Source organism: Phoenix dactylifera, chromosome 8 (assembly GCF_009389715.1).
Source record: "Phoenix dactylifera cultivar Barhee BC4 chromosome 8, palm_55x_up_171113_PBpolish2nd_filt_p, whole genome shotgun sequence".
NCBI lineage: Eukaryota > Viridiplantae > Streptophyta > Magnoliopsida > Arecales > Arecaceae > Phoenix > Phoenix dactylifera.
The window spans coordinates 2,904,738-2,926,219 of NC_052399.1; the positions used below are offsets into that span (position 1 = coordinate 2,904,738).

The following is a 21,482-nucleotide window of genomic DNA, read 5'->3' on the forward strand; positions in this document are numbered from 1 at the left end:
TCAAACCGCCATAATTGCCAAAATACCCCTGTGCAGCTATTAAAATCCTCCAGCTTCAAGGCCACGCTTTTCCGAGATTTCCGCACAAGTCTATGGGCATTAGAGGGATTCTCCCTGTTCGAAATAAGAGCGGGGCCGCCTAAAGAAGCGGCGGCGAGACGAGGCAAAGAGAGGGAAGAGAAGGGGAGGAAGCAGCGGAGGAGGCGGGGCGGCGGCGGCGGATCAGCGATGCCGCCGGCCGTGGTCTCTGATCCGACGGCGAAGAGGAAGGTGAGGGCCAAGATCTACGGGCTCCGGACGTTCCTGGACCCGGGGTACCCCACCGACTTCCACGGCTCGTTCCGGGACAACGTCCAGCGGTTCCTCCGGGAGTGCGCCGACGTCGAGAAGAGGGACACCGCCGGGATGCGGACGTGGTGCACCCTCCTCGTCGACGAGCGGTCCGGGGCGGTGGCGCCCCTCTTCACCGTCGAGGAGAGCGTTCGCCACTCCCGCAGCCCCTTCTGCAACTATTGCCGCTGCACCGGTGAGTCCCCGATCTCATCTCCCGAGCTTTCTTGGATAGGATGGGGTTGGGATGGCGGCGGAAGAGAGGCGGGGGAGCCTGTCCAGCGGTTTCATCGTCCGATTTGGGGGAAATTTCGTAGCCGGATTTCCGGGGACTGGGGTTTCGTCTTCCTACTATGAGATTTTTAACGGTCTCTCGATATCGATTTGGTTTCTGTTTCTTCTTTCTTCGAGGAATCTTCTGATACAGATTTGGGTTTCTCTTCTTAGGTCCATTTTACCACCACCCCCCCCCCCCCCCCCCCCCCCGGCCCCACCCGTCTCTCTCATCAGAGCTTCGAGACAACAATACTGGATAGTTCCGAAAAGGGTAGAAGAACTCTTGGCTTTCTTCTTAATTTTTTTCCCCAAATACCAATCGGCTCTCTCTCTCTCTCATTAGAGCTTCGAGACAGCAATACCGGATAGTTCCGAAAAGGGTAGAAGAACTCTTGGCTTTCTTCTTATTTCTTTCTCCCCAAAAACCAATCGGTTCAATCCTAATTTAGTTATTTGCCCCATGTTAAGGGAATTTAACAAGAGATGCGAAAATATTTAGAAAAAGGGAAACCCACGAATGGCGAATCCGAAATACTTTGTTTTCTGCACGTAGTCTAAATGTCTAATAGCATGCGAATTGCGTTTCCAGAACTTTCTCATGCATCTTGAAATACCATGGAAGCCGCGTTTCCCAAGTGCTCCAATGGTTCGGCAATTGAATAGCCGATTACTCCGCCCCTTTGTTGTTACTTATCCTTAAGCTCAACTTCTGTTGTTAAATTCTATGCTTGTTTTCTGATTGCTTCATCCTTGTTAACTGTTAAGCTCTGACTTCTGCTGTTAAATTCTAATTTTGCGGTCTTTAAAAGTTAATTAAGTAATTATAGTTAATTAACTATTAACTCAGGGTGGAGCCATCATTTTGTATCCAAGCGGAGATATCACGTGATAATCCCGGCTGACGACGACTGGGACAGGCCGCTGAGTCGCGACGCCTTCCATCTCCACACACACCTCCTCCACGGCCTCCTCCACTGCAACGGCTTCGGCCATCTCCTCTGCATCAACGGCCGCGAGGGCGGTTCCAAGTTCATCCCCGGCGGCGACCTCATGGACCTCTTTGATCGCCTCTGCACCGCCCTCCGCGCCCGGTATTATTAATTAACTGATACTACTCAATCAGAGCCGTCCGTCCATCGATTTAATTGCTTCCTCTTATGGGAAACAGGGCAGTGACGGTGGACGATGTGGCGCGCAAGAGATCGATGGACCTCCGCCTCCTCCTGGGCGTGGCCCACGGCGCCCCCTGGTTCTCCCGCTGGGGCTATCGCTTCTCTATGGGGAGCTTCGGCGTCACCGAGGAGGTCTACCAGCACGCCCTCCACCTCCTCTCCACCCTCCGCCTCGACACCCTCATCGCCGATCTCGCCAAGGCCGGCGGCGACCAGGAACTCCGCCGCGTCACCAACATATACCGCAAGCTCCGCCAGCCCGACCGCGACCCGCCCATCCTCACCGTCCGCGACCTCCTCCGCTTCCTCCTCGGAATGAAGCATCGGACCCCACCACCTCCAACTCCACCGCCGCCACCACAGCAGCAGCAGCAGGAAGGGAAGGCAACGTCAACGGCCGCGGCGACGGCGGAGAAGCGGAAGCCGTGCCGGGACTTCGCCCAGGTGGCGGTACAGATGGCCAGCCGGTGGTCGGCGAAGAGGCTCCGGACGGCCGCTCAGGTAATCGTGAATGCGCTCCGGGAGCACGGTTCAATGACCCGACAGGAGGTCCGCGACGCCGCGCGGCTCACCATCGGCGACACCGGCCTCCTGGACTTCGTCCTCAAGTCCCTCGGTGACTGCCTCGTGGACGGCCAGGTGGTGCGCCGCGTGTCCAACCCCAAGACCCGGGTGCTCGAGTTCAGCCTCGAGGAGGTCCCCCACGGCGACGATCTGGCTGCGGCTGTGGCGGAGGAGGCGAGGTCTGACGAGGTGTTGGTGTGGCCCGACCCCAAGCAGGTGGAGCGAGACTTGCAGGTGATCTACCGGAGCGTGGTTGCTGGGAGGGCGGAGGCGGCGAGGACGGTGCTGGATTGCAAGCACTGGGTGAAGGCATGGGGGCTGCGGGACGACGCGGACGACCGGCTGCGGTTCTTCGCGATGTGGCAGCCGCGGGAGGAGGAGATGGGGGCGCTGACGCGGCCGCCGCCGCCGCCGGAGGTGGTGGTGGTGGAGGCACACGCCTCGGTGGGGGAGCTGCGGGCGGAGGCGGAGCGGGCGCTGCGGGACAGCTACTACGTGCTGGAGGGGTTCCGGGCTGCGGCGGTGGAGGGCATCCAAGGGGAGGAATGGGATCCCGTGCTGCTGGGCGGGGCGGAGTCTGGGTCGGTGGTGTGGATACGCGGCGAGGGTGCGGACATGGGGTGCAAGCTGCGGTACGAGGGCGGGGCCGACACGTGGTCAGTGGGGTGCTCGTGCGGGGCGCGGGACGACGACGGGGAGCGGATGGTGGCCTGCGACGTGTGCGACGTCTGGCACCACACCCGCTGCATTGGTATCGCCGACGGGGAGCCGGTGCCGCCGATCTTCCTCTGCGCGAGGTGCGGGAGCTCGCTTCGGATCGCCGCCGAGGGCTGGGAGAGGCCGTGATGAGATGGCATTCGGGCGGGGGGCATTTGTCAGCCCCTGCGGTGCGTTGACGTTTTCTTTTTTAGTTTTTTGGCTGAGAACACTGCAGATTCTTTTCATTTCATTGTAATAATTTCCCCTAGTACTTCTGATTCTGTCCATTTGCCTCTAATGATTCTAATAATCTGGCGCAATAAGAATGATGATGTACGTTGCTTCCAATTTATAGAGACCTCACATCGTGTTGTGGACGGTTGAATTTTGGTTGCTGTTTTAAAATGTTTCACATTGAACTCTACTGTCTTCGCGAGGCTGGATGCCCGAGGTTACCCAGCTTGCACAGTTTCCAGCATGATTCAATAATCTGATTCTGGATTTTTGTCATGGCAGTCAAAATATAAAGAGCGGAGGAATAATCCTCAGTAGTTTGAAGTCACAAGCCTGGTTGGCTCGAGTGAATTCTCCATCCATGTGTTGCTCTCTAATTACAACTCCGGAGTTGCATGGTGTAACTCAAGCTAGCATGATAACTAGCAAGTCTGTGATTGCCTTTAAAGACAGCTGGAACTGGAGCGGGATAAGGACTTGAAGTGGCACCAGTTTTGCGGGAAAAAAAAAAAGGTTGCTAGGTACAGGAATTGAGAATGATGTTTCTCCAACTCTTGGACCATGTAATCTATCATGTAATTTTAATCATTTTCTCTTTATAAAAAATGGTCAGCTTGGAGAGTTCATGGGATCCTTCTTATGATCGATATGCCTTGGCACCTCGAGCAAATAGGTTATTTGTTAGTAGAACCTGTTCATAGTTAGTAGGAGAATTTGATGGAAAACAGCATGAACATGCATATGTTTTGCAAGTATTGACTTATCATCTCATGTATGGCCTCCACAACTTACATAGAATTATAACTAACGAAAACAATCTTCTGGAGCAGTGATGGGAGATTGTGGTAGCCTTCCTATGGCCCTTGAGTAATTTTGCTCGTTTAGCATGAAGCAACTGACAGAATTTGTCATGTATCTTTTAGCATCATGATGGATAAATTCTTTTTTAGCAAGACCAAATAGAGAATTTGTCCTGTATCATTCCAGTTTGATCCCGAATAAAGCTATAATACGCTGATTTAGATGTATCTCTCCATTTGGCATTGTTGTAGATAGTATAACTTTTATCTGTATAGCTTTGAATGGTAAAACTTTCATTAGTATAGCTTTTATATTGTACTATATTGTATTATACCATACCATGCTATACCATGCTATCCTATATATTGCTATATTATTCTTGCTATGCTATACTGTACTGTACCATGCTGAACTATGCTATCTTATACTATGCTATCCTATACTATATTATCCTATACTATGTTATTCTATCCTATATTATACTATATTATATTATACCATGCTATACTATGTTATGCTATACTATACTGTACTATGTTATACTATCCTTTGCCATACTATCCTATACTATACCATATCATACAGGATTCCCATACTATGTTATACTACAATATGGCATTATACCATACAATACTATATTATATTTCAGCACTGTATTGCACTATGTAACCCGAGCATGTAAATCGGTGCAGTTCGTTCTAATCTAGTTGGATTATCATGAAACAACCCACTCGAATCGGTGGGCACAGTCGCATAATCCTTTTACCTTTCTTGCTTTCCGTTTTCCTTTGCCGGACAAAGGCCTCGTAGAGAGAGAATGCGAAGGCAATAATGGTGCACAGCGCCTACGACTCGGTTGAGCTTCTCAAGGGCTGCCCCGCGAGGATCGAGGCCGTCGCCTCCTACGGCTCCAAGCTCCTCCTCGGATGCTCCGACGGCTCCCTCCGGATCTATGCCCCCTCCTCCGCTCCTGCCGTCGGCGATGACGGACCCCTTTCCCCTGACCCCGAGATCCGGCGAGAGCCCTACATCCTGGAGCGGACGGTCACAGGGTTCTGGAAGCGCACCCCGGTCGCCATGGAGGCTTCCCGGTCCCGAGATCTCCTGCTCTCCCTCTCCGAGTGGATCGCCCTCCACCGCCTTCCCAATCTCGAGACGGTCGTCGCGATCGGAAAGACGAAGGGTGCCAACGTCTTCAGCTGGGATGACCGAAGGGGGTTCCTCTGCGTTGGGAGGCAGAAGAGGGTCGGAATTTACCGCCTTGATGGTATCATGCTCACCACGCGCCCACTTTCCCCTCTCTGATAAAACATTGAATTCGTTGTCGAGCTAATTTGCTGCCGTGAATTGTTCTTGAAAATAAAGAAGTAGCCAACTTTTTGATTTTCTTTTGTTAATGTCGACACCCGGAGGTAGACACTGACCAAATTTATGATCTTATTAGTAGATTTATGTTATTTTTCTTTAGGGCTTGGTTGAGGAATGATTTTAGTTGCATCATATGTTGTGTAACTTTTATGCCGAGAACAGCAATCAGTTCAATGCTGTAAAGCATTTTATCTTCTATACGTATCAAATTCTCAAGTATAGAACTTGTCTAGTTTAACTTTGACACACAATCTTACAATGTTGATATGCTTGCTTTATATATTAATTATCAAAAATTAACTTTGCTTGCTTTAATTGGAATCTCATGCCAGCGAGCAGAGTCCTTAACCTTAATTATCACTTATTTTGCTAAAATGAAGCAGAGAAAATACTGACATCTTAAAAAATGTATTCATCAGACACTAAGAAAGAGATCATTTTAATGCATTTGACTTTTACATAGTAATCATTATTTGCAATGAGATTCTTTACATTTGTCTGAATTCTCTCTGAACTCTTGTATTTTTGATCCATCTGTTTGCAACAAATATTCAAATCTAGTTTGGTTGTTGGTTAGGTGGTCGAGAGTTTGTGGAAGTGAAGGAGTTTGGTGTTCCTGATGTGGTAAAGTCTATGGCTTGGTGTGGGGAAAACATATGTTTGGGGATTAAAAGGGAATACATGATAATGAACAGTACAACCGGTGCACTCTCAGAGGTTTTCCCTTCTGGGAGGATTGCTCCTCCATTGGTTGTCCCTCTTCCCTCAGGGGAGCTTCTTCTAGGAAAGGTACTTTCTTGCATTTTGATACATTAAGATTCTTTAACTTTCTTTCTTTTACGGTCGTGATTTTGTTTTTGTTGTGTGCTGGTTCAATGGGGGCTCCTTGGATCAAGAGATGATGATCTGTTATTATTTTTTTAACAATGCTATTTACTTATGATAGTCAATATGTAGAAACTTTTGCGAGCAATCAGTAAATGTTGGTCATAAAGAATAAACAAGTCTCATCTTGTTAATACATCCCTAACAGAGTTCTAATGAAGGAAATGTACTAGTCACTATATTTTAAATTCTTTTCAATTCTATGGCCTATTCTATGATCACAGTGCTAGTACTGGAAATTAGTGGTAGAGAACTAGATAATTGTTACAATGTTGGATCAAATCAAACAAAAATCATGATAATATATGTATGTATATACTTCTGGAAAATCTGAAAGCCTCGCGAATCTCACATTTTTAACTGAAATGCTTAATTGCTGTTTTTAATCAATTTACCTGTTTGGCTTGTTTATCTGTTTCTCTAAGATAAATACATTTCCCATATTAAACTAATCCTTCTTTCTCTCTAATGTTTTTAGATGTCCAAAGGAAATTTTGAGGGTTACCTTCTGATTGCCTGAGCTTAAACTGCCTAACCCATCAGGCAGGTTTCTTTCCTGGCCATGTAGCATTCCAGATTTCATTGTGGGGTCTATCACTTGCTTTTCTTCCTAGATCAGGGATTTTGAAATGATGACATGGGGTTGGGAGCCAATAGAAGAAAGTTCTCGGACCTTCTTGGATCATATTTCAATTCACTAAGATGACTTCAGATAGATGGGATAAGTTTTGCAGGTTAAGAGTTAGATTAAGTTAGCTTGTTGATGCATTTATCATGATCAGGCCTATCATAAAAAGGTAGCATTTTATTTCAAAATGCTTCCTTGTTTCCTTCTGATGTAACATTCACTAGCCAATGTTTCATTTGATGTTCTTTAAAAATCCCTTTATTGCATCGGCCACTATTCTTATCACTTTATCTTTAGCTTATGATTCTTTTTTTTTAAATGTCATGCACTTTTATCTATCTCTAGGATAATATTGGAGTTTTTGTTGACCAAAATGGGAAGCTTCTACAAGATGGCAGGATATGTTGGTCTGAGGCCCCTGCATCTGTTGCAATCCACAAGCCATATGCAGTAGGCCGCCAACCAAGGCATGTTGAGGTAACCTCAATCACTTCTTCAGTAATTGATATTGATACTTTTCATTACAAAGCTTAATGAATCTTTTTCCTGATATAAATTGCCCAATGCGGCAAATTTCTGCAGATACGGTCCCTGAGAGCTCCATATCCATTGGTTCAGACTGTTGTTCTCCGCGATGTTCATCTCCTTCTCCAAAGCAACAATTGTGTGATTGCTGCATTAAGCAATTCTGTTTATGGCCTGTTGCCTGTCCCTCTCGGTGCACAGGTATATCCTGTTGATAACTTTTGTATAATTTCTGCACTTGTTACCTTAGAGCTGTTAGCAACCAAATTGTTGTTGTCCTCAAATTAGGAAATCGTTTTAATAGCTCATCTATGTTTATTTTATCGTTTTCACCTGCATCACGTAAATATAGTTGGAGATTGTGCGTGCATATCTCAAATCAAATGTCTTTCAAGGTTAACCAACTATCTCACACGCAGTGCTTTGCCAACAGATTAGTGCTTTTTTTTAATGCCTGATTAAGGTTTGCTCAGCTTGAGCAACATCTCCGTTTGGAACAACACTGATCTTTAGATACATATTAACATATATCTGGTCTGATCCTAGGTCATGTTTTCATGTTACAGCAGGAGGGTATTATTTCTGTTACCCAGCATTCTAATATTTTAGTCTTGTTATTTAAGATAATACATATCAACCCCATTTTGGCTAGGTATCAGTCTGCATGACATAACATTGTGTCTACTATTGGACCATATGGACACAAGAACATCATATATGCCAAATGCTGGTGCACACTAGACAAAATATGTGGCTTTCAATGTTACAATAGTGGCACAAAAGGGTACACATAAGAACCCAAATCTAAACCGGAACTTTTTTTTTAAATGCTTTGAAGTGGCTAATAGACCAACTTCTGAACATTTAAACAAGAAGTTTAAATCAAATAGGCATGCAAGCTGTTGTTGATGGACATAAAATATAACATAGGTAATATATTATTAAAATAATTCTGATAAGCATTATTTGTACAAGAAAGTTCAAAACAACAGCATGGAGCTCAGATTTTAAACTGAAAATTTCAGGACTCTATACATTGGCTTTGAGACTAAGGTGCCGACTAAGGGGTAGTATAGGCATGCATAGTTGATGCAGCCAAAGTACAAGGTCATGCATTTTTGGCAAGAAGAGGAAGATCTTGTGAAAGAGGCATACGTTTGACTAGCAAGTTCAATGCACTTAAAGGAAAAATTGGTAAAGGCCTAAAGCAGTGGCCCACCAACAAAGTACTTTTCATGCAGGTACATCAAATAGCTATCAACATGAACTCATGTAGGTATTAGATCTTTCATTTTTACCCAACTCAATGATAATTTTACATCTTTTAGATTATTCTTGCATCTCCGACAATACCACTGACTCAACTATTTAATCATATAAATAGACATAGGGAGTTAGTGCATATTTTAGTGAGAGTGCACTCCAACCAACTTGCCTTACAGCAGAACACATTCCTCATCGAAAGTAAATAAATATATGATTTTGGAGAATATTTTTTTGGAAGCCAAAGGGATTGTCATTGCAAAAATCTTTAAACTTTTAAGTTAATTTTCTGCATATTTAGGGCCTGTTTGGTACTATTTTTTCCCCATTTTTTTAATAGAAATGCGGAATCCAATGCAGAAAACATATTTGGTTACCTTGTTTCTATTTCTGTTTTTCTTAAACAACTTCCATTATTTCCGAAAAAAAGTGAAATGAAAAATTTTCACTTCCAGTTTTTTTAAAAAGTGAGTTTTCACTCTTCTCCTCCCAACCCCTCTTCTTCCGCCCAATCTCGCCTTCAACCCTGTCACCCCCGCCTAACCATACCGGCTCCTTGGGTCTCGCCGGCTATCTCTCCTCTCGATGCTGAGCTATCCCTCATCTCCAGCCATGTTGCAGGCCCTATTCCACTTCCTTTTCCTCTATCGCTCCCTCGACTGCCTCTCCACTCAATATTGGGCTCTCTCTTGTCCTCGACCACGTTGCTGGCCCCATCCCCCCCTCCCTCTCCCTAGTCACTGGCCCTCATTGTAAAAAAAAAAAGAGCGAACCAAACATGTTTTATGCTGTCAGAAATCTGAAAAAAATAAAATTCCTGTTTCTAGATTTTTTTTAAAAACAGAAAAGTGACAACGATGCCAAACACAGCCTTAGTTTAGTTTGCTCTATTTCCAATTTAATAGGAATTTAGGTTAACCTCCAAGAGTTCTAGGGGTTCTTTTTGTTCAAAACTTCAAATTATATGTTACTTGATTAATGGTTGAGATTAGTTTAGTATTTGGTCAGTGATTCAAATCTTGAGGATTAGGAGTTCAGGACAATATCTATGGCCGGCAACTATCCTCACTGTGTGAGAGGCATGCTTCAATGTGTGTTGGTACAGGTATTCAGGGTTGATACACCTTTATATGGAGATGTTATGCCTTAGAACTAGCAATTCAGGCATGGTTTCCCAATATTGGTGTATACCATCCCAATGATACTAGCTCAGGGTCAGCATGGTCTGTACTGGCTGTTGCAGGACCTGTTCACAGGAGATTTTAATCCTTGCATCTGGTTGATATGTGCCAGATTTAAAGTAACAGATGCAGTGTTGACTACACAAATGGGCTGAACTATGATTAAATGATTGTCTTTTTTTGAGTTAACTTGCACTTTTCTAAATAAATTTATTAATGAATATTTGAAAAATAAAAGTTCTCATTTGCATTACATTTTAAGAACGATCAACTTATGCATTTTATTATTTATGCTCAATCAGAGCAATCCTTACTTGCATGTTCAACTTGTTTACTAATTCTTATTTTCTTTCATCCTATTCAGTTGTTCAGAATCTACCAGGTTATTGGTAGATGCTTTTAATTTAGAAAGACAGCTTTCCTGATGCCATATTTATATTTTGGGGTAGAGAGAGAAAGCAAAGGCCTTCTGGACAGGGCCTTATGACCGGCCCTTGCTGGCCAACAATGTTGCCTATCTAAAGTCTTAACCAATCCTTTTTCTAGGGCTTCAAGTCTGCTTAGCGTCCTGTTTCAGATTGTGTTTATTTCAGAATAATTTAAAGTATGTTAAGGGGTTTTCAATCATTTGTATGATGTGTTTTAGGTGTCCAGTTAATGGTTCCTTTCTTTCCTATTAAGGGGTCATCAGCCAATGTAAAAGTAGAGATTTTTTATACTGGTAAAAGGCTTCTATAGTTGCCACTGAGGTGGTAGCTCAGCGGAACGGGGCCTTACTTCCAACCAAGTGGTTCCGAGTTCGAAACGCGTGGGCGTCGATTAAATTGAGGAGATCGGATGCTCCCTGCTCGGACACGGGGTTTGGAAGGGCTACTGGTCCGCAGGTAGCCTCGGTGGTGCCAGGTGTGACGTACTCACACGGAGGATTCGTGCCGGAGCCTAGAGAAGTCACCGAGCCGGCTAATGGATGGGAAGGGTATGAGTAAAACCGGCCAGGGTGCCCAACATACAGTCATTTCTATCCGCATCGAACATTCTCCTGGTGGGGTGGGGGCCCAATGGGGGCTGCTACGCGGGGGGGTGGGCTTGTCCCTTCCTTCCCCCTTCCCCTTTTTTCAAAGCAAAAAAAAAAAAAAGGCTTCTATAGTTGAAGTCATTCCAAGTAAATCAAGAAGTGTTAAACCAGTTGGGGAACCACAGTAGAATATATCTACAAGTAAGGAAGCAAAAGACCAAAGTTCTTTTCCTGGTCACATTACAGAAAGGCTTTATAGCTTAAGTGATTTTCCTGCATATGCTGAACAAGGTATGCTTATAAGTTATAGAAAGCTGCATATCCGATGAAACAGTTACTTGCTATGCTAACTAGATGGTGGAAAGGACTATTGGGGAGCTCATAAAAAATGCGATCGCTTGGTTATGTTCCTGGCAATCTGGGGTCTTGGTAGGGGCAAACTGAGGATAGACCTAACTTTTGACATTTTTTTTAACACTAAGTGGCTGCCCCATGGCTCAGACTTGTGCTATTGCACTTGTCAGCCCAAGACTTTATCATTGCACCAAGCAATGGACTCTTGGGAGCTCATAGAAATTAAATTCCTAAATCAATCAAGTTAGTGAATTCAAATTTGAATTTTATGGTAAGTTGACCGCTAGGAAAATAAGAATGAGAGTTTCCAACACAAAGGGTCAACAAAGTTGAAAAATTGGATCCTTGTCTTGCAAATATTTTTGATTATGAGTTCACCAAGGAATTTCAAGAATATAATCATATGGCATCATGCTTCTACATGACAAATTGCATTAATGTGCTGTGAATTCAAAACCTCTATTAAACAAGGTTAATAAGATTTAGGAGCTGTGGATCGCCAGGATTGAATCACCAAATTCCAAAAGCTGTGCTCACTTCTGGATAGAAATTTATTTGTGCCTAATTTGAAGTGTTCTGATCGGGGTAGGATTAGTGAATGATTGAGCCTATTAGAAGGCTCTTATTCGGGGCTGCTCGAAAAAGGGGCCGAGTAGCTTGTATGACAAAAGTTATTTAAGGAAAAAGATAAACAGGTTGCTGGCTGCTTTCTTCTTCTCTACTTATTCCCCTTTTTCATCTTATTGTTTCCACACCATTTCTCTTCTTCTTCTTTTTTTCACTCTTTTCGCTCATATTATACTCCACCTTAATATTTTGTCTGTTGTTATATCCTTGCTATCGGGCATCAAATTGTTGACAGCTCTTAGATCTATTTGGTTCTGAAAACTGATTTGCTTCTAATCTTGAGGGATTACAATTCTGCTATGAATGTTGATACAAGGAACCTAAAAACAGTGAATAGAAATCAGATCAGTTGCATTTATTTGTTCTTCGTGTAGCGGCCTTTTGGCAATTATGTGGTTACAACAAAGTTGGGACAAGTGCTTGAAGCTGCTAAGGCAGCTTAATCCTTTGATATAACTTATCATATTTCTTTGAATGTACATTGGCGTACAGATTGTACAGTTAACCGCATCTGGAGATTTTGAGGAGGCCTTGGCTTTGTGTAAGCTTCTACCTCCTGAGGATTCAACCCTTCGATCTGCAAAAGAAAGCTCAATACACATGAGGTAATAATTTGCCTCTGCTCTTTATGACAAGGTCTATTAGAATTTATTTGTAGTGCCTACTTTTTCTTTAACAAAATGATAACGTGTTACTGAGTCAATATACAACATTTGAGATATTGTACATTGGATTTTTCTTAGAAGCATCTGTAATTATATAAAAAAGCTAGTAAGCTATAAGACAGTTGTATATCTTGATATTTTAATTATCATGGACTAGAGTTGTGAGAGAAGAAAAATGGTGATGCTAGAGTCGCAGAGGTGGCATAAACCTGATAATATTGGCTTTGGTGAGCAAACTCTTCTTGCTTATGCAGTTCCAAGACATAAAGGAGACTTGAGAAACAAGCATGTTAATGAGCACAATTCTAAGGCCAGAAGCATATTACTTTGATTTGAGAAATGTTCTACAACGCACTAAACCAATGAGAAACCTTTGTTTCATGTTTTATTCTAAATTAAATTGAGAGGACGATGACTCTAAGTTATAAATTCCTGTTTGCTTCCATATAACCTTTCTTCGAGAGAGAGTCAACATTCCAGTACTTCCCTTGGAACATGTCCATCAAACCTAAGATGTCATAGACATTTCCTTGTATTTGGTTTTCTGCAAGACTATTGCTTTTATAACTGCTCTTCATCTTGATAAGTCTTCTCATCAAGGTCCATGCCAATCGTCATACTATTCAGCTTGTAACACCTCCTCAACATGATGGTTGTATGCTTGAGCTCGTAAATGAAATAAAAGGAAAAGAAAATACTTTGACTACAGATCAGATTTGTTTATCTTTATATGTATATACACAATGTGTATGATTTCTTTTATAGTGGTGATGTCAGAGGATGTATTATGGTAATATATACCACTTCTGTCTTGCTGCCTTGTTCATTCAACTTTTAATATTGGCATATTTAATTAATCATGAGCTCATTATGTTCTGTTAATATAGGATTTGTTACATCTGTAGGAATAGCCAAGGTTTATATTCCTAGTATGTAATTCATGAGGTTTTCTATCATTTGACATCTATCAAAAAAAGGTTCTTTCTTATTGTTTGTTTATGTCTGTTACATGACTATTGCTTTTATAACTGCTCTTCATTTTGATAAGTCTTCTCATCAAGGTCCACGCCAATCCTCATGCTATTCAGCTTGTAACACCTCCTCAACATGATGGTTGTATGCTTGGGCTCATAAATGAAATAAAAGGAAAAGAAAATACTTTGACTACAGATCAGATTTGTTTATCTTCATATGTATATACACAATGTGTATGATTTCTTCTATAGTGATGATGTTAGAGGATGTATTATGGTAATATATACCACTTCTGTCTTGCTGCTTTGTTCATTCAACTTTTAATATTGGCATATTTAATTAATCATGAGTTCATTATGTTCTGTTAATATAGGATTTGTTACATCTGTAGGAATAGCCAAGGTTTATATTCCTAGTACATAATTCATGAGGTTTTCTATCATTTGATATCAATCAAGAAAAGGTTCTTTCTTATTGTTTGTTTATGTCTGTTACAGATACGGGCATTATCTATTTGATAATGGGAGCTATGAAGAATCAATGGAGCAGTTTTTAGCTTCACAGGTGGATGTTACCTATGTGCTGTCTTTATACCCATCTGTAGTTCTCCCTAAGGTGCTTACTATAGCTGAACCTGAGAAGTTACCAGATTTGAACGATGAATCACATCTCTCAAGGGTTTCATCTGATGCCTCAGATGAAATAGAATCATCATCACTATCACAACTCCAGGAATCTGATGATAAATCAATGCTTGAGATCAAGAAATTGAGTCACAATGCTCTTATGGCCCTTGTAAAGTACTTGCAGAAGAGAAGATATGGTATCATTGAAAGGGCTACTGCCGAGGTAACAGAGGAGGTTGTCTCAGATGCTGTGCAGGACAGTATAACATCTGAGCCATATCGGTTAAAGAGCTCAACCAAGGTAGGGCACTTATTTTCTATGACTAGTTGAAATTACTTGCTACCTATATAGAGTAGGCGTGGCAAATTATGAAGGATGTCAGTTTTCAGTTCCTGTTACAAAGTCTAGTGTTAGATATGATCCTAATATGTCTAAAAACTGGGTTTGCATATACAAAATTACATGAATAGATGTGCATTCTTCTGTCTGGTTGCACCATGCACTGTTTAACTTTCCATGCTATGACACAGGTCTATGACACTATATATATACCTCTATATATGTTTGTAGACCAATAGTTTTTATCATGAGAGAAATGTCTCTTTGCCAATCCCCAACTATCCACCCATTTGACAGCTATAGCGCAATTTACCCCATATACCAAGTGTTACTGGTCCTCAGGTCTTGTCCAGATATTCGATGTGGGCTTTGTAAATCTGTCTTTGCCAAACTATTCCTGTGAAGGGACATATCTGAGGCCACTGCAAGAAATTTGTGTCATGATTATCAGAACATGTTAGAACTATATTTTACTATGGAAAGGATGATATTTGGTTCTGGTTGGTTGTCCAGGGGAATTGACATGAGCATTTTCTAAGAGATTGGAGCCCCCCCGTATTACATATGTCTTACAGGATGAAGCAGTTATCTCCTGGAAGTTACTTAAGGGATAAACTTTAAATATCTAATGATCATAGTGTACCACTGCATTGTTAAGAGCCATATCTCTTTGAAGATGGATATTTTTTTTTGTTGGTTAACAAATATAAGGTATTATAATATAACTGTAATGTTTAATTCCTCAGAAATCTAACAAGGGTTTATTCTGTTCTCTTAGAAACGTGGTCACACCCATATCAGTTCTGTTGCCAGAGAGATGGCGACTATGCTAGACACTGCACTTCTTCAAGCTCTGCTTCTTACTGGACAGTCAGCAGGGGCATTAGAGTTATTGAAGGGCCCCAACTATTGTGATTTAAAGATAGGCGAAGAGTTTCTAAAGGAAAGAAATCAGTATACAGCGTTGTTGGAACTTTACAAGAGCAATGAGAAGCACCGTGAAGCTCTCGGACTTCTCAATCAACTAGTTGAGGAATCAAACTCTGGCCTTCCAAATTCAGAGCCCACTCCGAAGTTCAGGCCAGATATGATTGTTGATTATCTGAAGGTATGGTCGCCCATCTAGTACTATCTTTTGGAATGTCAATGCATGGTTAAATTTTACGCTAGCCTGACCAATCAAAGGAAGTGCCTATGCTTTTTGACCATACTATGTTCACTTTGATTTCCTTTGACTTCCATCTTTAGATGCCCATGGAGTGTCAAGTAGATAACTAGAGCTGCAAAAGGGCAGCACTAGTTGCATGCCAGGGTCTAATTTCTCACTGTTATAATTAGGAAATACAGGAACTAAAAATTAAGAACAAATGTATGCATTTTTAGTGTAGGCAACATTTAGCTAAATCATAGCTTTCAATAGTTTCCAAACTAGTAGCAGATGAAGCTAAGCATGTAAACTAACCTTATATGTTTAGTTACTTTAAGCATCGTGTCTGCTTCTTTTGTGTAGTGACTGGTGATTCTGATATTTCAATAAAGTAGATGTACTCTTGGAATGATTGCACTTCCATAATTGCCATTCCTTTTTTTATTTTTACGATGTTTCCTATGCATCAATGTTGTTATTGCTTAGATTAATAAAACTATTGCTCAAGGATTTGTAAAGTTCGATGTATCCTTCCATGAATTAGCCAGAATTTAACATTGTTAAGATTCAAGTTTATTGCAGCATCAGTTAATAATTTCTCGGAGTATATTGTATGACTTAAGTTGAAATATCAGGTTTAAATTGTGATCGTTGTTGTACTTTGCTTTGTGATCAGTTAATTGTAGATAGGATGCCCAACATTCATAAAAGAACCCTTTTAGAAGAATTTGGAGTTCATAAATGTTATTCCCAGCATGTTTTCTTGTTTAACTTTCTGCACAATTGAATGTGATGTCTTTGAGTTATAGTATTGTGATTTGTGAACTTTGAAACAACTCTAATCATAATGTGTCATGTGTTCCTAGCCTCTTGTGGCGTATGTTTCTCTCCTTTTGGTATGACTTTTTCTAAGATTATTTTTGCAGCCACTCTGTAGGAGCGATCCTATGCTTGTTTTAGAATTCTCTATGCTTGTCCTTGAAAGCTGCCCAACAGAAACTATTGAGCTCTTTCTGTCTGGAAATATTCCAGCAGACTTGATAAATTCATACTTGAAACAGCATGCTCCAAACATGCAGTCTACATATTTAGAGCTTATGCTTTCAATGAGTGAAAATGGAATCAACACAGATTTGCAAAACGAACTGGTATTTATTTTCTTCCCTCCCATATTTATTATGCAGTGTATATTTATCTGAGCCATATGAGAGTTCCATTATTCATTAATACTTTTCTTGGTAGGTGCAAATCTACCTTTCAGAAGTACTAGATTGGTACAAGGATCTGAAGGAACAAGAGAATTGGGATGAGAAAACTTACTCCTCGACTCGTAGGAAGTTGTTGACTGCTTTGGAAAGTATTTCAGGTCATAATGCAGAGGCTCTGTTAAAGCGTCTTCCATTAGATGGTCTCTATGAGGAGCGTGCAACATTGCTTGGGAAAATGAATCAACATCAGCTTGCCTTGTCTCTCTATGTTCATAAGGTATTGCCTTCACAAGAAGAACTTCTTTGCTACAATTTATCATCAAAAAATGTTGGCTGATATGAGTTTTGTAGTTGGGAAAAGTATTTATGATAGAAAGGAAATTCATGCATACTATGTTAGTATCTGAATTTTTTGATCGTGATTGAGTTTACAGTATCATGTCAGACTCTGAGATTTCTTCAATATCTTTCAAGTTTTTTCATAAACAGTGTTAATCTGAAATGAAATGCCTTCACATAACTCTCCATTTTTGAATTATACAGCTTCATTTACCTGCACTAGCACTTGCATATTGTGATCGGGTTTATGAGTCAGGACTGCGTCAACCTTCAAGATCATATGCTAATATCTATCTTACTCTTCTACAAATTTATCTTAACCCGCAAAGGACAGTAAGGGAATTTGAGCAAAGAACTACAAATCCAGTACCTTCCCAGAATATTGGGACTCAAAGAATTGGTTCTGCTAAAGTCAAGAGTCGTATGGCTAAAAAAATTGCTGAGATTGAGGTGGCAGATGATACTCGCATCAGCCCCAGCAGCACCGACAGTGGACGAAGTGATGGTGATGGAGATGAAATGACTGAAGGAGGAGGTCCAATAATGTTGAATGATGCACTTGATTTGTTGAGCCAGAGATGGGACAGGATCAATGGTGCTCAGGCACTTAGACTACTACCAAGAGAGACAAAGCTCCAGGTATTGAAGGAAAAAACATGACTTGCCTTATATAGTCTTTCAGGACTGATGAATTATTGGAGCTTAGATGAAATATACCAATAAATGCATGCTTGTGGTAGCACATAGAAGTTTTTTCGAGTTATTAATTTATAGAAATATGTGCCAAAAGATATTATTTATTACTTGAAATTCTCATGATTATATTTGGTTAATATGTCATCCTCTGTAAACATGAAGATGTAAAGGAAAGGATGAGATAGGACTATCAGATTTCGTTTGGCAGATAAATATATAATTGACCAATCATACAACAATAAAACTTACATTTTGCCAGGCTTTAATTACAATAATATGAATTTTAGATCATCACTTGCATGTTTAAAAATATGAGATGCAGAAACATCAGTATGAAGTTGCTGGTACATGTAAACCTGCTAATAGCAGGTTAGCTCAAATTCATGTAAAAATGATTTGAAATCAATGGACATTTTTTTCCATTGTTTATTTTAATTGAATTTCTTAAATTTATTGTGTGTCAATATTTTGTGTACTAGAGAGGTCACCTCTCTGGCTTTGTGTATAATTTTTTTTGTTTATATATTTTGATGTTGCATTGTTATTACTAGTAACTTGTACATGGCAGCTTTTTTCTGAATTCGATATTTCATGACTGCATGCCATAAGGGTAAGCCTTGGTGCAATGGTAAGGGTGCTCCATTGTTACCTAGGGGTCACTGGTTTGAAACATAGAAACCACCTCTCTACATATGGGGGTAAGGCTGCGTATATTTGATCCTCTACAGAGTCCACCTCATGCATTGAGCTGCCCTTTTTTTATGCCATAATCAGGAAGTTGGAGTTCAGGATTAATTTACTAAAGGCAAAAATTTGCAGTTTAATGTACATTTGTGAATTTTCTGGACATCAAAACATTTTTTGAAGAAAAAGTTTCTTGAACTCTGCAAAGATCGTGTGAACGAAGGAAAAAAAAAATAGATTACTTCTTGAAATATCCACAAAAGTTCCATTATTTGGTTTTCTTCCATAAGTCATATTAACAATGTAAAAAAGCTTTCACAAACCTTATGGAAAATATTTCAGTAATTTGGAGATTTGTTTTTACGCACAGGTTCAGTTTGTAGAAATTTTTATTAAACATTTTGTTTTGAATTGATCTTGACAGAGCTTGCTTCCATTTCTGGAACCCCTTCTAAAGAAGTCTAGTGAAGGTCGCCGAAATTATTCAGTGGTGAAGAGCTTGAGATACAGCGAAAATTTGCAGGTTTGTATCTGTACAGTGAAGCCATTTTGTTTTGAACTGATCTTGACAGATGCAGTTTTAAGTCTGATGGCAATAGCATTGTTAGCATAATCAAAATCGTGTCAAAACAAGATAGATTCTTCTAACAAGAAGAGAAAAAAGCTTTTCTATCAGTATTTTCCTTTTTCCTGAGTTATATATTGGTTTATCTTGATATTAAAATTATGATTATATTTCTAGAAAAATTTAATCAATCGACTTTGCTGGTTTTCTGGGAATCAAATTCGTTGGTGCTGTATATGCTGGATCTTTAATTTTAATAGTGATAAATGCTCATTGTGCTCCTTACTTCTTTATTTTGTATTATAGGTAAAACAGGAGCTTTATAAGTATCGGCAAACTTCTGTGAAGATTGATGGTGATAGCACATGTTCACTTTGCCGTAAACGGATAGGGAGTAGTGTGTTTGCAGTTTATCCAAATGGCAAGACACTCGTTCATTTTGTTTGCTTTAGAGATTCTCAGAATATGAAGGCTGTGAGAGGTGCACCTAGAAAGCAATTGTAGTCTGTTCTTTGACTCCAAGTATGATCAATCCCCTTTACATGCTAAGCTTTTTCAGTCATTGAGAAATCGATGATAGCAATGCGTAGTTATATTTAGCATCTTTTTTTTTTTTTTTACTTTATTGGCATCATCAAGGTTGTTACATAGAACTGGATTAATTTGAAAAGGTTTTGATTCTGTTGTTTATTGGCAGATTATGAATCACCACAATCCTGTGTTGTAAAATACTATGGTCTAGATTGTGTTAAAAAATGAAAAATTCCATAAACAATAATAGATTCTTTCAGGGCAGATTATGATCCCAATTCGTTGGACTCTGAAACTTTCAGGGCCTTGGGTTCTAGATATGGCTTCATTTTCACTGATGATCTTGCGGAGAATGTCCTGCAAGTGATACAGGATCTTGAGCTCCATAGGGCCTCCATTGCTCGTGATTATGCTGGAGGTGTGACTAATGGGGCTCCTTCTAGCCCTTCTGTGCAACCTGGGGTGGATTAGATGTCCTTGTTCTTGGGTTATCTAGCCCGCAGTATGGCTTCTATTGTTGCTGGGTTGCTCTGCTTTGTCTGGTTTTAGTGCATGACTTTGTTTTTAACTATGGTTGGTGATAGGCGGTTCTGTTGTTCTGTTGCTTCTTTAGTTGCCATGCCGTTTGGTTTGGGTCTCATTTTGTTGATCATCCAGATTTGTTACTTGATGGTGGGCACTTAGATTCCCTCATCTTGGTTGGATTTGTTTGGGAGCTCTCTCAACTGGATGATGAACTTAATCAGAATGAACCTCCTTTTCTCTTCGCTTGCTTGTCTCTGGTGTTGCTCTTTTGTAAACCTGACACGCAGATCATCTCTTAGGAATATTCGTGGTATGGGACGGCCAACTGAACGAAGGGCAACTCAGTGATTTAGTTCTATCTACAGATTGCAAGATTTTGTCCATTCAGGATTCAAAAATAGATAATCCTTCTCCTAGCATTTTATTTCCTAGACGACAGCATTCATAAATAGATTAATAAAAAAATTATGATTCTTTAGTTTCTCAGCAGATCAATTTCCTATAGCTTGTCAAGACTCAAGACTGTTTCCCTTCAACTGAAGTCCAAGAGCATCTACTGGAGGTTCGTGAACATATTAATAAGGAAGAGTTAGCCCTCGCAACTTTCATCACAACTGCACGGCCCGGCATGGAAAGAGTTCAATCAAATGAACCACTTTTCTCCCCGGGAATTGGACTTATCGCAAGAACATTTCAGATTTTGCATCTTCTCTCTCACCTTGGGAGAAATACGATCGCTGGGCTCGGGTAAAAAAAGAAATTACTGCTCGGCAGTTCCAGCTCGGACGTTTTCTCGGATCAGCAGGAGGAACCGCTATAATTTTAATCCAGTCCATTCGGTTAGTTATCATCTCCGTTAAGCGTTTTTAGTCTGAATCGAACCGACTCCTTGATTTCCTGCAGTCTCAAATATTGTTATTTATCCGTGGGAGCGAGACATTGTTGGGCAGCCAGATGCGCTTCAATCTTGGGCAGCCCGTTTAGTTAGCTGCACGTGGGCCGGATTGGAGCTGACTTCGTTTAAAAGGGCATCGATCCTTGGGCCTAGTCTTGTTTAATTTGGGCCAAGCCTCAGGCCGATCAAACTCCCGAAGCGGGTTCCCTTTCCCCGAACTAAGTTCCGATGCGCAAGCACGACCAGCCAAACTGGCCCTAACATTGATAAATTTTGGTACAAAACGAACGAGATGACAAGAGACGTTATTAGAATGGCAAAGTTTAGTCACGCAGATCGTGATCCAGGCGATGAATTTTTGGCG

The 21,482-nt window shown here is 41.0% G+C and overlaps 2 protein-coding genes across 3 annotated transcripts; both read left to right on the forward strand.

Annotated features, from left to right (window-relative positions):
- The first annotated feature begins 221 nt into the window (after positions 1–221).
- Positions 222–3,389, forward strand: LOC103697708 (PHD finger protein MALE MEIOCYTE DEATH 1-like). Its single transcript, XM_008779624.4, has 3 exons — positions 222–526; positions 1,454–1,697; positions 1,775–3,389. Exons 1-3 carry the CDS (start codon positions 229–231, stop codon positions 3,186–3,188), a joined length of 1,956 nt encoding a protein of 651 aa, XP_008777846.2. The 5' UTR covers positions 222–228; the 3' UTR covers positions 3,189–3,389.
- A 1,419-nt stretch (positions 3,390–4,808) lies between these two features.
- LOC103696087 (vacuolar sorting protein 39) lies at positions 4,809–19,951 on the forward strand. Of its 2 annotated transcripts, XM_039128655.1 has the most exons (13): positions 4,809–5,343; positions 6,022–6,233; positions 7,303–7,434; positions 7,540–7,683; positions 12,415–12,527; positions 14,060–14,126; positions 14,205–14,489; positions 15,307–15,636; positions 16,602–16,823; positions 16,918–17,160; positions 17,427–17,861; positions 19,027–19,125; positions 19,474–19,951. In XM_039128655.1, the coding sequence occupies exons 1-13, from the start codon at positions 4,908–4,910 to the stop codon at positions 19,669–19,671; spliced, it is 2,916 nt and encodes a 971-aa protein (XP_038984583.1). In that variant the 5' UTR covers positions 4,809–4,907; the 3' UTR covers positions 19,672–19,951. The 2 variants fall into 2 exon arrangements, with proteins under 2 accessions (XP_038984583.1, XP_008775839.2); XM_008777617.4 differs by having other exon boundaries at positions 14,060–14,489.
- The last annotated feature ends 1,531 nt before the right edge of the window (positions 19,952–21,482 follow it).

Bases quoted from the DNA above. Each gene is read 5' to 3' on its own strand.
- LOC103697708 (XM_008779624.4), top strand. From the start codon at position 229: ATGCCGCCGGCCGTGGTCTCTGATCCGACGGCGAAGAGGAAGGTGAGG. The intron at 527-1,453 runs GTGAGTCCCCGA...CTATTAACTCAG, and splicing joins CAACTATTGCCGCTGCACCG to GGTGGAGCCATCATTTTGTA. The intron at 1,698-1,774 runs GTATTATTAATT...TATGGGAAACAG, and splicing joins TGCACCGCCCTCCGCGCCCG to GGCAGTGACGGTGGACGATG.
- LOC103696087 (XM_008777617.4), top strand. From the start codon at position 4,908: ATGGTGCACAGCGCCTACGACTCGGTTGAGCTTCTCAAGGGCTGCCCC. The intron at 14,490-15,306 runs GTAGGGCACTTA...CTGTTCTCTTAG, and splicing joins GGTTAAAGAGCTCAACCAAG to AAACGTGGTCACACCCATAT. The intron at 15,637-16,601 runs GTATGGTCGCCC...TTATTTTTGCAG, and splicing joins TGATTGTTGATTATCTGAAG to CCACTCTGTAGGAGCGATCC.